This window comes from Scaptodrosophila lebanonensis, unplaced genomic scaffold (assembly GCF_003285725.1).
Source record: "Scaptodrosophila lebanonensis strain 11010-0011.00,11010-0021.00 unplaced genomic scaffold, SlebRS2 tig00000053-arrow-pilon, whole genome shotgun sequence".
NCBI classification, from domain to species: Eukaryota; Metazoa; Arthropoda; class Insecta; order Diptera; family Drosophilidae; genus Scaptodrosophila; species Scaptodrosophila lebanonensis.
The window spans coordinates 7,187,449-7,202,390 of record NW_022060548.1 but is presented as its reverse complement, the minus strand read 5'-3'; the positions used below and the strand labels follow the sequence as shown (position 1 = coordinate 7,202,390).

At 38.6% G+C, this 14,942-nt stretch overlaps 2 protein-coding genes across 3 annotated transcripts; both read left to right on the top strand.

The window, feature by feature from the left end:
- The first annotated feature begins 238 nt into the window (after positions 1–238).
- On the top strand, positions 239–2,462 carry LOC115624080 (erythrocyte band 7 integral membrane protein-like). 2 transcript variants are annotated; one of them, XR_003995433.1, is made up of 7 exons: positions 239–488; positions 548–698; positions 760–1,122; positions 1,181–1,346; positions 1,411–1,858; positions 1,949–2,265; positions 2,326–2,462. XR_003995433.1 is itself a non-coding variant. In XM_030518670.1 (7 exons), the coding sequence occupies exons 1-6, from the start codon at positions 272–274 to the stop codon at positions 2,260–2,262; spliced, it is 1,416 nt and encodes a 471-aa protein (XP_030374530.1). In that variant the 5' UTR covers positions 239–271; the 3' UTR covers positions 2,263–2,265; positions 2,326–2,462. The 2 variants fall into 2 exon arrangements, 1 of the variants encoding a protein (XP_030374530.1); XM_030518670.1 differs by having other exon boundaries at positions 2,192–2,265.
- Positions 2,463–10,602: 8,140 nt separating this feature from the next.
- On the top strand, positions 10,603–11,513 carry LOC115624216 (ubiquitin-conjugating enzyme E2 H). The gene is made up of 2 exons (XM_030518829.1): positions 10,603–10,670; positions 10,746–11,513. The coding sequence occupies exon 2, from the start codon at positions 10,842–10,844 to the stop codon at positions 11,406–11,408; it is 567 nt and encodes a 188-aa protein (XP_030374689.1). The 5' UTR covers positions 10,603–10,670; positions 10,746–10,841; the 3' UTR covers positions 11,409–11,513.
- Positions 11,514–14,942: the final 3,429 nt, after the last annotated feature.

Here is a 14,942-nt window from a genome sequence, read left to right as displayed (position 1 = left end):
TCTTAAGACTTAACTTAGGGGAATATTTATTCATATGATACATTATGAGCAGTTTTTTTTTCATTTATTGTATCTGAATAATCCATACACCTTTTTATATTTACCTTTTTTATATTTACATCTACAATGCATAGTTAAGCTGATCAAGTATATACTTTTTAGTGTCAGCTCTCATATACTATACATAAATATATATTTCAAAAATAATTCTTTTTCCTACATATGATATCACTAGAATTGTCTAATAAGTTCTTCAACAAAATTGATAGTAATGGTTGAGCCAAACCCGCGATACAAAGGTAAAAGGCGAAGTTTTGAGCCTCCAAACGAGCAATCTCCAAACGAGCAACCGCCAAAGGAGCAGCCTCCAAAGGAGCAACGTCGAAGGGAGCGGCCGTCAGAGGAGGATACAACCGATGAAGAAATCAACCAAAGAAGAAGCCACAGGCCAGAACTCAGTGTTGCTCGAAGGAGATACATCAATACCAGTAAGTCTACCGCCTGATTGGCTGGACTTAAGAGAATATACAACTGTTCCTCTCCACAGCCGAGGACGACCGAAATACTGGATTTGAGAAATGTGCTACAATCTTCTCGATAGTGTTTGTTGTGCTTCTGTTTCCCGTGGCTATATTCTTTTGTCTAAGCGTATTGAAGGAGTTTCAACGCGGAGTCGTTTTGAGATTGGGTCGCCTCAGGTAAGAACTCTGAGTGGAAGTGCCAAAAACATGGATCCAATAGTGAATTGTCTACACACAGAAAGGGCACACGAGGGCCAGGCATCGTTTTCATACTACCCTGCATAGATTCTATGGCAGTGATTGATCTCCGAACAGAGGTGGAGGAAGTGCCGCCTCAGGATGTGATAACCAGCGACTCGGTGACGATACGTGTGGACGCTGTACTCTTCTACTCCATTTACAATCCCATGGATGCACTTCTTCAAGTGGACGATGTGGAGGAGGCGACAATATTTCTTGCTCAGACCACGCTACGAAATGCGGTGGGCTCCAAGCCGCTCATGGAACTTTTGACTTCCAGGGAGAAACTGTCCAAGGAAATCACCGAGGCCGTCGACGAAGCCACAGAGCGCTGGGGTGTCAGAGTGGAGCGCGTTGAACTGTAATTTATAGCATATTATGTGCCTGACCTGTAATGCAGTGTCTGTCTGTGTTTACAGTAAGGACATAAGCCTGCCCGAGGCCATGCAGCGAGCATTAGCCAGCGAGGCGGAAGCTCTTAGGGAGGCTCGCGCCAAAATTATCTCCGCCCAGGGCGAGTTAAATGCGTCGAAGGCGCTCAAGGAGGCCTCCGATGTAATGGCTACCAATAAAATCACGCTACAGGTAACTACTATAAAGGCGAAGGCTTTTTAATAAACGCATTAATTCCTCAAATATCGCTGCGCAGCTAAGGCACTTACAAATATTGACATCAATTGCCACTGAGCGCAATTGTAGGATTATATTTCCCTTCCCGATGGATATGATGACGCCATTCGAAGAAAAACCTGGTACCAGTGTTAACAAGCGTGGAGGCGGTGGCAATGATGGTGACGACAATAAAAAGCCTATAAAACAGAGACAAGATGAACATCCCTCTTTTTCCTTTGGTCTACCATTCTTTGCGAAGCGAGACGATCCTGACCTCCCACACGGCCTAAGAACCGGAACGGCATCGCGCGAAACCAGAGAGATGCCACCGGATGTGGCACAAGCGGAGCCTGAAGTAGCACCACAGCCAGAAACAGCTCCAGAGCCAGCACCTGCACCTGCACCCGCACCCGCACCACCACCAGCACCACTGCCAGTGCCAGTTCCAATTCCAGCCATTATACCGCAACCTGCAGACAATACGAGTATGGTTTGAACAAGAGTATCTTTATTTTGAGCAAAGCGATTCTTGAGTTCCTAAAAGTGAACGTACGTACATCTCTCTATATTTCTAGACGATAGTATGCCCTTCCAAGATTCGGATCACACGAAAGGAACCCAAACGCAACGAAGAGCAAAGAAATTATATTGAGCTGTGTGCACATATCCAAACCTTGTTATTAGACCTGTTCATAACATTTGCTCATAATCCGGATTATACTTTAAACTTTGAACTCAAATTTGGCTTTGTTCAAATAATGATACTCAAATTCTCAAGTGCTCTTTAATTATAATATTTAATGACATATTTCTAACAGTGTCGTCGGCCGGGGGTCCATTTCTCGCATTTCAAATTTTTCAGCAACACCTGCTGGGAAAACGCTATTAAGCCGTGAGTCCTTATTTTACGATATCGTTGGTATTCCGAAAACTAAGTTTGTAAGTTCCACAGACGAGTGCATTGGAGTTGTCAAGATTGTGTCTTACTTAACAGCTAATGGTATTTCTAATTACCGGAGATATTAAGGCATCAAATTAAATTTGTAATTGGGGTAAACTAAATATACAAAATAATTGAAGTAAATTAAATATTAATTTCAAATTATTTTAAAATGCGCCAAAAGGGCATTTAACGTGTAGACCTTTTAGGAAATCGCGTTTGCGCCATCTGCCGAATTTTCTGCGCAACTACTTGTTTTAAAGTGCAGAAATCTGATTGTGGAAAATCTGACGCACTTACGTGGCGTCGCTCAGTAAATCAAATAATAAAAGTTGAAACCAGTTCGGGAAATATTAATTTTTGGTGTGAAAGTGATATAATTTTTCCTAATAATAAATGTTTAAATACGAGAATAAGCATTTAACAATACTTCAAAATATCATAAATCACAGATAAATCTTTAATCTTTATAATTTTTCCCAATAATAAATAATTAAATACGAGTTTGTACTGAAATTCGAGTACATTTAACAATACTCCAATATACCATAAATCATAGAGAAATCTTTAATTAGCTTTGGGCAAATAAACAAACAGTAAGCAAATTCAAAAGTAAATCATCATAGACATCATAGATCATACTCTAGATTCCCAATTTTCAGTTCATATACGAAATCAGAGCTGAAAATCCCAACTGATAATTGTTGTGCAGACAATTTCAATTAAAAATATCAGTGCTGGCTTGAAATTTCAAATGTGAATGCAAATTGAGATTCATTTTTTATATACAAGTATAGTATAAATAAGCAAGATGTCGCACAATTGTGCTGAGTAAGTATTAGATATTTACCATCTATGAGCAAAAAACTATTGAGCCCACAAAAATGGTCAAGAGAGATCTTAAAAAAATACGCTCAGTGCCTGCAGAAACACAGAATTGTACTATAAACATTAAGCAAACAAATCGAGACACTCGTGCCAGCTTTGCTGCAATTCCTGCATTTCTTACATACACACTCGTATAAATATGTGTATGTATTTACACATATGAGAGAAAGGTAAATACAAATATTGTAATAAAAGTAAATAAACAGGCTTATGCATCTTTTCGCAGGCCTTTGTTCGTTGCTGGTTTATAACTAAAACAAACAAACAAACACTAATATCAAGCGATATTTTTGTATGTCATGCACTTTTTCAGAATGCGAGAATTGCAAATCAATAAGCAATTTTTGCTACAAATGAAATACTATATATATTTTTGCATTTAAAAGCTTTTACCATTGCCACATACTTGCATGAGTGTATTGTAGTTTGTTTCGTTTGTTTTCCAAACAATAAATTTTGAGCGTTTCGTTTGCGCTGTGGGAAATCATCATCAACATAAATGATGAATGGGCTTTCCCACTTTACAATGCAAGTATGCGTTTATAACTATGAAAAAGTCAATTCATGCTTAATTCTCTGACGATTTCAAATTTGAGAGTCCCGCTGCCTGCAATTGGTTGCCAAAGTACGAACGGATGCATAGATGGATAAATGGATGTTGGTAATAGTAGATACAATACGAATATTTGCCAACTTCAAGCTCCATCCATCACTTGGAATGGCCAACTGACCTTGGGAAGTGGCTAGAAGCGGCAAGCGGCACATCGTAAGATTGGCTCGAGCTAGTCAGCATGCTTTGTAACTGATTTATGCTTTGAATGGATTAAATCGATTTTAATCGTCCCATAAGTGAGCGCAATGAAGTGCTCTATAAAACACACGCGCAGGCGGACGGCAGCCTCCACCCGGATGTCGGGCGGAGTCCGGAACCATAAAAAGGCGCATAAAGCCGGAAGGAAGCAACTCACTCAGCGCAGTTCAGTCTGTTGTATATGGTGTGTGTGTGTGTGCTATTGCTATATTGTTTCAGTTGATTTGTTCATCGATAAATCTCTTTATCGCCATAAACGTTAAGGTTCATTCGTCACGGACTTTGATTGCTCCAATAGTAGAGAAACAAGAGAAAGCGGACAACTACTGTGGGAGATATTTAAAAACGATAACATGAAATCAAATATGTTTAGTTGATTACATATACAGTTCAGTTAGATATCGGAAAATGTATAAGATAGCAATAGAGAAGATAGTCTAATATGAAAATATGGAGAACATTTCAACATTTGTATAGCGATTAAAAATATTCCCCATATTAAGCAACCTTCATATGCGATTAAACAAGAAGCTAATACAGATTTTCAGCATACTTCCTTTTTTTCATAATCTATTCTCTTTTCCCAGATCTCCTCTCAAATATCTATTCACCTTAATAAAGATGAGATTTCGGGAGCATGAAACTTGCTCTTTCCTTTTTACATGCACGGCTCTACGGTATTTCTGAGAATTGTCTTTCGTCTCACAGTGAGAATAAATCGATTGCAGTTCAATGAGTTGTTTCTCGTGTTCGGTCTCCCCTTTTGAGTGTCAGTCTCCATGTATTCCCCACCGCCTCCATCAGAAATCAACACGTTTGAGGTAATCCCTCGTGTGATTACAAAATGAATTTGTTGCGAGTTGTCAATTGAATTATTGACAATCCACATGCTAATGGCATTTTAGTATTAAGCGCATGAGTGCATTAATCTGAGCTTGAGCTCATTACCATGTTGATTTCTGCATTGCCACTCGTTGCGAAGTCATATATTCCGGCTGATGGAGATAATGTTCTCATTAACCCAAAACTGTTGCATTAACCGATGCATGAGGCCATTACATACTGGCCTCTGCCTAGCCTGTAAATCAAAAATGCGAATAAAGTGCGCCAGTTTTCACGCACTGACGCCTTCATGCCAGGCCCAGGGCATGTTTCCATTTAATGCCATTTGCACAAATTATGCGCACAGTTCCCGACACGACAGCGAAAGCGAAAGGGGACTGCATTCTAAATGTCAACTACGAGTACGCTACAAAATACACATTCGCATTCGCATTCGCATTTCCATCTCAGTTTTGAAATACGCTGTAAAATAAAATGAGCTCCTCTGCCACTGATGTAAGCAGCTGAATCCGATTTCAACAGCATTAGCAACAATGCCAGCACCAACAGCATTGCAAACAAATTTCCATTTGGCGTAGCTAAAACTTTTTCCACCCAGCAATGTTTAACAAATTTTCTGATTTATTGTGAAACTTTGCACTACTGTCAAAATAGTTAAATGTGATATCTGTCGGCAGGAAAATGCGAATGCATGTCACCAGGTAGGTCAGACAGGCCTTCACAACCTCACAGCTTCACAGAATGGACAAAACACAATTTCAAAAATTGAATTTACGATGCACACGAAGGGACTCGAATGTAGCTTGGAACGAGTAAGTGAATGCAAAATGTTGAACAATGATCAGAATTGACTGCCTATATAAAGGTAATGTTTGCTTTAACTTCTAACTGCTAGTTGTGCTCAGTTAAGTGGTATTTTAAGTGTGAGAAACAGAACAAGCATTCAATTCTTAGCTCGAATAAAGCCCAATGAAATGTTACTGAAAATATTGGCTTTTCAAGGAAAGATATTTATCAATTTATTAAGTAATTGATTCGCAAATATTCCACCACCTCCCCAAATATTCTGCACTGGTTCAGTAATAGTTTAGTGGATTTAAAAGGAGAAGAGTTGTCGAGTTCGATAAATAGAACACAACAAATTTATGTCTTCCAACTCTTGAATTTAGATTTTTCGCAATAGCATTACTGCTACCAGTACTCATAATTATTTTATATCTTGAAGTTGTTGTATCTGCATATCTTCGATTATTATTTCCTTGCATACTACATTTTAATCAAAATAGAAGTAACTAAATTCAAGAAGACATCCGATTGTCTTTTGATAGACAAATCAGCCTTCCAGCACACGCATTGTTTACATTAGTCGGTTATGCAAACTTTTCAAATTGTTGAAGTATATTACAATTTTGTATTTGTATATTTTTGTATTTTTAGCCTAATTGAAATTCCATGCACTTTTGGCTTGTTAGGATTTATTACCTGTGCGAATTCCGTATTTGAATTGCAGGGCCAGCTATGGCCATACATACGAAAAGCACTTCAAATGGTTTGGGCTGAAATCTGCCGCGATTTTTTGATGTCGGTCACGAAACAATGAAAAAATTCAATAAAAATGGCAATATAAATTATATTTCTCTGCTTTGGCAGCAATTCAAAATAAAAAGGAAAATTTCCACAACGCTATGCAAGACATATTTACGACATTTTAAATAAAAGCACGTGTTTCGCAAAGCAAACGATTTTGTTAAACCACGAGCGAGTGAAGAACACCCCGCACCCAACACCCTACACCCATCACCCAACACCCAACACCCTACACCTTCGCCATTTGCCTGAAATGAGACCATAAAACGGCAAGCGTTGCGAATCAAAAAGAAAAGAACAGAATGCAATAAAAACTAGAACAAGTGCATGGGATACACCGAGAAATAGAAATGAGCAGGTGGAGAGCATTACTTTGAAAGTACATTGAGCTTGAAAATGACTTTGCGAATGGTGCTTGGTAATTTTTTTTTATTACCAGTGAACAGCAGCAATTTACTTTGTATACTTATCGAGAACTCAACCCGTTCCCTCTCCCCTTTCTACTACGATGTTATTAAAAAACCATGAAATGCTTTCCGCGTGGCTTTTGGCTCTGTCTCTCTGTCATTTCCACTACCTTTGATAAATATATTATAAAGTGCTGGGGAATTAAAGCAACTAATTGGTTTTAGCGGAGAACTTTCATCCATTCCTTAAGAATGACTTTTATAAAATTGGAATTGGAATTCTAGAAAGATGTGATTATAATTTTTGTATAATTGCTGCACACATTGTTTTTCCAATGTCTTCATTAAATGACCACGAAGCGATCATTTGGATTTCTTAGGCGTCCCACCTTTTTATTTGCTGTGAATCTTAATCAAAGTGTTTGCAACTTAATTTGGCGAATTTCGTGTCGCAGGAAGGTGCGGTTGCTGACTTTTCGCCATTTCCCTTTTGCTTCCATTTCTGCTTCTGATGCTGCTGCGGCGGCAGCTGCTGGCATTCGCTATCCTTTTCGTGGTTGCCTTTTGTCGACCGCCATTGTTGTCTCTGCGCCATTGTTCCTTTGTTTAGTGTCCCCTGCTGCTTGCTCTTTGGCATAAGCTATTGTTTCGTCTGTAGAACATTTTTACACTTTGTAAAAGGGTAAGAGGGTATGCCAGCTCCACTGAATTATATGGTACTCGTATTCGTACAAGCAAAGGTATGCGAGATCTCAAAAGCTTGTAAGAACTGTTGAAGAAGCTGAGAGAGCTGCTTTGCCAAGACTTAAATACTGTAATTTTATAGTATTCGAGTCTTCTTACAATTGACGCTCAGTGCGTGCTTGTAAGCTTAAACAATTCTTTCTGTTGAAGGCTTAAGCGTGAAATGTAATTATCGAAAATATTAGCTCGAGGATTAATTTAAATATTCCAACGCCTCCAAAGCTTCTCAAAAGCCGTTCCATTTACAACAAAGAGTTTCCCGAAAAGTGCGTTTTCGAAGCAGATTAATTTTAATTAGTCAGTTGGCTAAAGGATATCGCCTCGTCGGTTACGCCCTGTCGCATGGTTTCTTCTCGTTGAGTTCTGAAGTGTTGCCCGCTTATTTTGCCGGAGCCTTTGACATAGTCTGGTGGTCGGGTACACGCAAAAACAACTTGATTACCAACCGTACACACAGTCCACACAGTCCATTACAGCTGGTGCCGGAACAATCCTTAAATTAACGCCCATGTTCCACTTATTTCCTAATGCCGTCGCCAGCACTCATCCACTCAGAGCAGTTGCTCATATCTAGTTACTGAAAATGGATAGGGAGGGTGGAGATGGGGGTGTAGGCATGGACTCCTCCATGGGCGACGTGTCGCTTCTTGCCGCCGGCTCCATGGTTGCCGCGTAGTTTGCATTAATTTCACGTTAATTTCACGCGATAATCGTATTTCTCTCGCTAGCGCGTCGTAATAGTCTTGGCTTCCATATTGTTTTAATGGCGGATAACACGCTTAATGGCATCTATTAAAGTTTTAATTTATGCACTTGAAAATCACATTTAAGTGCGCGTCTCTCGTACTTAGAGCCCCTTGGGTGCGGGGCTAGAACTCGGGGCATATGCCCGAGCTTCAGCAAATGAAATCTGGACAAGCAGCTAAATCGGCAATGTACAATTCTAGTTAATTATAAAAAAATGAAGCACATTTTTATGTGCACTCAGATGTTGAATATAAAGTCTCAAGAAGAGAGAACAGAAAGTTAAATATATATACAGAAGATGTTTGCAAAAGAATTGGCAAAGCCACAGATTTTCGAGCAAATATTAAAGCCCCATTGAAATATCAGCTTTTGTGTTAACTTTATTGATTACACCCGCGTCTGATTAATAATGCATTTTGTTAAATCAAATAAATTGATTGAAGCCAACGATGCTACAAAAATACCAAACAATTCATTGATACAATAATAATTGGCTGTCATCCCGCACCTACCACATCCAAATAGTTTTTAATTTAAAGCGATTTTTTGTTGCATACTTGAACGGCAAATAAATACAAATAAATATATTCACATTATTTTACAATAAGTTTACAAAGCGCCACAAAACCAGAAAGCACGCGTAATTAAAAAATGTAAAATATTGATTGAAGAGTAAAACTATGCCATGAACTGCCCAAAACAGTATTAAAAAGGGAGCCGTTGGCTCAATTTACATAAAATTGTTTCTTTGTTTGTTTCATTTTTTTTTTCAAAATAGGAAGTTGGATAGGAAGACTGTTTTAAAGTGAAAAAATAAACTGCCAACTGCTTAAAGAAGAGAACACTAATTAAATAATAAACCTGTTGGAAAGCGGCAAAAATGATCATTTCCAAAAAATGTTTTAACATAAATGCCTCACGAGCCTTGGCACACAAGTTAAATGTCGCATGAATTGCGCAGACAAACAGTCTATCTGTGTACATAGAATGTAACAATCTTTCGAAAATTCTAATTATTCATTGTCGACGCGACGCGTTGACAGCGAAAACAATGCGAGCACTCAACTGGAAAAATTGCAACAATGCGCATTTAAGAGGCAGACACAGTAAAATGGTTCGCCCGGGGGCAGAATACGAGCTGTGGAACTGGAACTATCCGCGACATTTTTCCACAATTTTCTAGTCGTTATTTGCCATTGTTTCAGCTGCCATTGTTGCAAGAGAGACGGTCTATCTATGAATCCAATACCACCGTCGCCGATTAGATGCTCACACATGCATCATACATGCTGTATCGCACAAATATGCTTAGATACCCTTTACAATGGGACATAGACGGGGGCTTGTTATGACAGCAATTTGCAGTTCTCAGTCAACGTCCATTTAACTTAAATGCCACTGTCGTAGAAGTTGTCGCAAAGTTCGTTCGCTTAAACAAACAAGCTTCTATTTATTGCTCGAAAATTCAACTAATTTGGTATGCACTCCATTGAAACAAAACGACAACAGGACGGCGCGACCATGATACCATTGACCACCTCAACCTAGTGCCAATTACAAGCATTTGGCAGTGGCGCCAAATTGAATGCTGGCTGGTCCCACGCGCAATTAATGGATTCCAGTTTAGGCGCGGGGCCAAAGTTCGGCGCGAATTTGTGCGCAATGCGACAAGAATTCGACAATAAACAAGCAAAATGAAAAAAAGCGATACACAAATAGACAGGATTGCCCAAAAATCGATTCAGTACGAATTTGATTTTAATTTAAATGCAAATAAAACATGTAATGAGCGAAGGGTGTGCGCATTTTAAAGCCTTCGATTTAAGTGGCAGGCTTTGGATTTCACTTACTTCACTCTACTACTCAAACAATTAATGAATTCATGAAATCGAGACTTTGATTCACTTAATGACATTGTATGCAATTAATTATCTTTGTCAATTATTGTGCTCAATTCGTCAGTTATTTTAAATGCAGTGTCTTCTTCAAACATTACGTATACGCATCAATGAGTTGCAAGGGTTTTTCAAATATGGCTTTTACCGTGGGCTGGTCCCCAATGAAAATATTTGTCCTCTTGGGTGTTCGAGAGTTTATTGTCTTTAGTTCTTACGCAGATAGAGAACAGTTAGTGGTTATGTTTCGTTCTTTCAATTCTTATAGCTCTTGAGCTTAGTGGCAAATAAATTGCTAAGTGAAAGGTCTGTCTAGTAAAATAGTCCTCTCTACAATCACCATATCTACACCTAACTTCCGAATAAGTAGGCGTTTTGCGGACAGTCTAAAAAAAAAAGTTGATGCAGCAGTAACAAAATTTCGGTTTTCCTTGTGTAAGTTTCAATTATTCCTCATAAGTTAAATGGCTTCTCCCATCGGCCAAATGACTGACTGTATCTATTTCGCAGTTGATTATTTTCGAAGGTTGCGCAGGTAACAGAATAGTGCATCCAAATTCTTTGTAGTTTCGAAACGGAGCATTACATAGGATAACAAGGGACCAAATGGCCAAAGTAGTCGTGAACACAACCTCTCCAATGTCCGGCCGGCGTCTGGTACGGGACGTAAATAGGCTGATAGCCTCGGGTTACCAGACTACCGTTGACGACGACATGGCCTCGTTCGATGTGCGCTTTGAGGGACCGATGGGCACTGCCTACGAGGGCGGCGTTTGGACCGTGAATGTGGCAATGCCACAGGAGTATCCTCTGAAGCCGCCACGCTTGCGGTTCCTTACCAAAATCTGGCATCCCAACATCGAGTCAACCACCGGTTTAGTGTGCATGAATGTCTTTAAAGAGGCCTGGTCCACCACATACGATCTGATGAACATATTCGACACTTTCCTGCCACAGCTTCTACGTAATCCGAATCCGCTCGATCCTCTCAACCATGAGGCGGCGGCCATTCTCAAACGTTCGGAGCAGGAGTTCAAGGAAAATGTGACTATGTATAAGAGAATGTACGCTCAACCACTTGTCATTGTATCCAAGTGCAGTGAAGAGCTCGAAAAACGTTCTTCGGACCTGAGTTTGTCTGATCTGGTTTCTGATGATGATGATGACGATTAAAAGTTGGCTGGTCTTTTGTTAATCTGTTGTCAAAAATCATGTATTGTTGTTAAGCTACAAATGTTTTTTCGGATGAGTAGTAAACACGAATAATACGATTGCCAATAGAGTTTTCTTTTAAAATGCACCAAATCATCGCTTCACTAAATATTTGTTCATTAGTGCAGGCAGAATTAGATTTGAATTCCAAGCAGATTTACTTTAATAGTGCGGAGATTACTTTAAGAACTAATTTCTACAAAATTATTATTCTTTGCTCTGTTTTTTAAAAATGAACTGTTACATTGTGTTTTATTTGACAATAAACCAACTAAATTATCTAAAATTAAATCCATTTAGAAAAGCAATAAAGCCCGCTCTCTTATGCATTGACAGGAGACTTCCTCCGGGCCATTAGGCTCTTAGTTGCAACAAAACAGCTTAGACAATAAAGGAGATAAGAAAACTTTCCAACAAATCTGTACACATTAAAAATATTTATTTATCGAATGATTTTATTGAAAATAAACACATGCATTTATTCTGTGGCCGTGTCAGCAATATGAATAATTACGTAAATAAATTTATTCGTATTTACTTTGCAACACAGCTGCAGCCTTGTTTTCAATCCAGATAGTGTCTTTAAATGGCTTTCATTTAAAATATATGCTGCATAATTTTCAATTCATAAATAAAGCAAAAAATGAACCAGAATGGGGAGCAGTTTAAATCGAAATCAAATGGCCATAAAGTAATTTCAATTTAAGCATTCACTCAAAATTGTCCGGGCCATAGAAGCACTTAAATATAGGCTTTGAATCTTTGATTTTATGGCTAACAGGCACAAACAAACTTTGACGTTTGCCCGCCACAGTTAAAGTGGGTTTGCGTATTACTAAGACAATGGAGAGGGGTATTTGAGCGGCCATGTGGAAATAACGATTTAATTGTGATTGTCCTAATTGCTTGTTGTGCTGAAGTGCACTCGCGAAGATGGAGGGGAGTGGCAAATTATAGTTGACTTTGTGACCTGCTCTCAAACAAAACGATAAATATTTGATGAATTAAACCGCCATTCACACAGACCCGATTTCTTTGTGAAGCAATTTATATCAATTATGTGTTTGCAATCAATTTGCTTCGACAATTATCACATTTGCAGATGACAGGAGAATTTTCGGGTCAACGACTAATAGGGGCGAGAAAGCATTACATTTTAACAATACGTGTTTAATTAAATTTCACCACCGATTATACTGGTGTTTAACCAAAAGCAAACATTTTGCAATTGCATAATAGAACTAAACTATAGAGAAACTTGAGAATATCGAGTTACTTAAGCCGTCTGTCGGTCACCAGGATTTACCCTCAACTGTACAGGATAACAGTCCTGTATGCTCAGCCATAGATACCAAATTGTTGGCCGTGAGGGAAGCTTTCCTTTTTTTGAAATTAATTCAATGGTAGTCCTTCTCTTAAACGTGTATTTGTAAGTTCTCAGTTCTCTCCTTCTAAGTAGCGAATTGGCACATCATTTATGTTGTATAGAGAGCTTTATCTCTTTCAATAAATGTGTGATATTTATGCCCACTAATTGAGAGAGTATATATAAAAATATTATAAATAATTAAAGAGAAAATTTCAATTTACATAAGAAAAATACATTATATTAATTAACTTCAAATGGGGCCTCCCTTTAAAATAGGAAAAAATCTAATTAAAGTACAACACACAAACTTGAAAAGGTAGCCTAGTTATTCACTAGAAGAAGCCAATTTCTGCGTAGACTTCTCCACAAATATACGATTTTATTGCCTAAAATGTATATTGTGTATTTTATGAAATGCCTTGAAAGGCCGTTTGAATACTCATTAATGTGCTCATTTGGGAGTCGTAGCATTGGCTTTGTAGCACGGACAGCGAGCTGAAATTGCCTTCATAAGCAGTTTATCATTTGCTGAGGAGCCTGCCAGTTGAATGACCCACCCGTACAGCATACAGATGTTGGCTCTGCATTTTGAGCTCACATGTTGCATCCTGTTGGAAAAGCAGAGACTGCTCATTATGATTTCGGTATCTTCACACAGGCCATCAGTTTCGATGGGGAACGGCCCAGCATGGCTCCTAATGGTATCATTTTGTAGTCGAAATGTGCGATAAAGTCGTTCAAAATCGAAAACGACTGCTGCATGAATGTGGGCCACAAAAAGAAATGTTAATTCTGTAGCCACTCAACATGTTTAATGTTGCTTCGCAAGCCGGCTGCCTCACTGATTTACTGACTGGCTGTCTGTCTGTCTGTCTGGCTCACAGTCTGCTCACAGGCGACTCTCTGGAACATTGCACAGAAATGGGGCATAAGGAATAGCGAGAAGAGAATCGTGAAGGTGGGAAGACAACATTAAACCAATTTCGCCATTCAGACGAATTCATTCTGCCAGCGTGCTGAAATTTCGCCGGTGAATGGACTGATTGTGTGACTCGATTTTGGAGTAGGTATACGAGATGTTTTGGTATTGATTTGCCAGTGAAATTGAATTGGCAAAATTACCGAGACAAATGCAACAAAACGAACAAGAAACTGCGAGACGCAATGCCAGCGCCACAAACGCCACCAACGCCAGCCAAAAACGGGAGCAAACGAAACCGAAACAATTCGCTCCAGTAGACAACTTAAAACTAGACAAAGCGACGCAAATTGACAATTGAGATTGTGCCTCAAGAGCCGAAATAGCAGCTCGATGTTAAAGCAGCAGCTGCGGCAGCAACGCAACTTGAGTGGAAATTCGCCGATTGGGCTTCAATTTTCCCCTCATCCTTCATTCATCCTTCCCTCATCCACCAAGAAAACAAAAGCACACACATACTTGTACGCAGCAACGAAATTATGTAGCAGCTAAGGAAGAATTTTAATAAGGATAGTTTAAGATAGTTTAAGATAACAAATATATCAGAACTAGTGCGGAATTCATGCTCTTTCATTTCTTAGGGAAAAGAAAGCTGAGAGGGCTCTAAGTTCTTGAAAAATATTGTACATACTTCACATAATGATCATTAGAAGAAAACCGAATTGGTTTCGTCTTGAGCAACCATTTTTATTTATTGACATTCTGAAGCAAATATATTTCCCTTGAAATCGCAATTTCAGCCCAAAAATATTTAAGAAAATGCCGGAAGTGTTATTGAAAACCGCCGCCAGATTACCATCACTGGCCCAAATTGCCTAACAAATACATTCTAATATTGAAAAAAAAAAAACAAACAAACAATAGCTTATATTGAAAAAGACAAGAAGAATAAATAAACCATAAAATAGTAATAAAATAATAGATTTCGCGTAATCATAACATTAAACATTTGTGTTAGCAATTCTGAAAAAAGCGATGAAAAGATAAATCTATTTTTTAAAAGAACAGAATTCCCGAAATGTTCACTTTCTATTTCCAGCACTTTCTGAATTGATGACGTCAATGAATATTATAAGCGACCAGATTTGACGGGAAAGAAACCGATTGATGCCAATATACTTCATATATTTATGGCTGTTAAGAAATT

Coding starts and splice junctions, on each gene's coding strand:
- LOC115624216 (XM_030518829.1), top strand. CDS start 10,842: ATGGCCAAAGTAGTCGTGAACACAACCTCTCCAATGTCCGGCCGGCGT.
- LOC115624080 (XM_030518670.1), top strand. CDS start 272: ATGGTTGAGCCAAACCCGCGATACAAAGGTAAAAGGCGAAGTTTTGAG. Junction 489..547: donor AAGGAGATACATCAATACCA/GTAAGTCTACCG, acceptor TCCTCTCCACAG/CCGAGGACGACCGAAATACT. Junction 1,859..2,191: donor GCAACCTGCAGACAATACGA/GTATGGTTTGAA, acceptor TATTTCTAACAG/TGTCGTCGGCCGGGGGTCCA.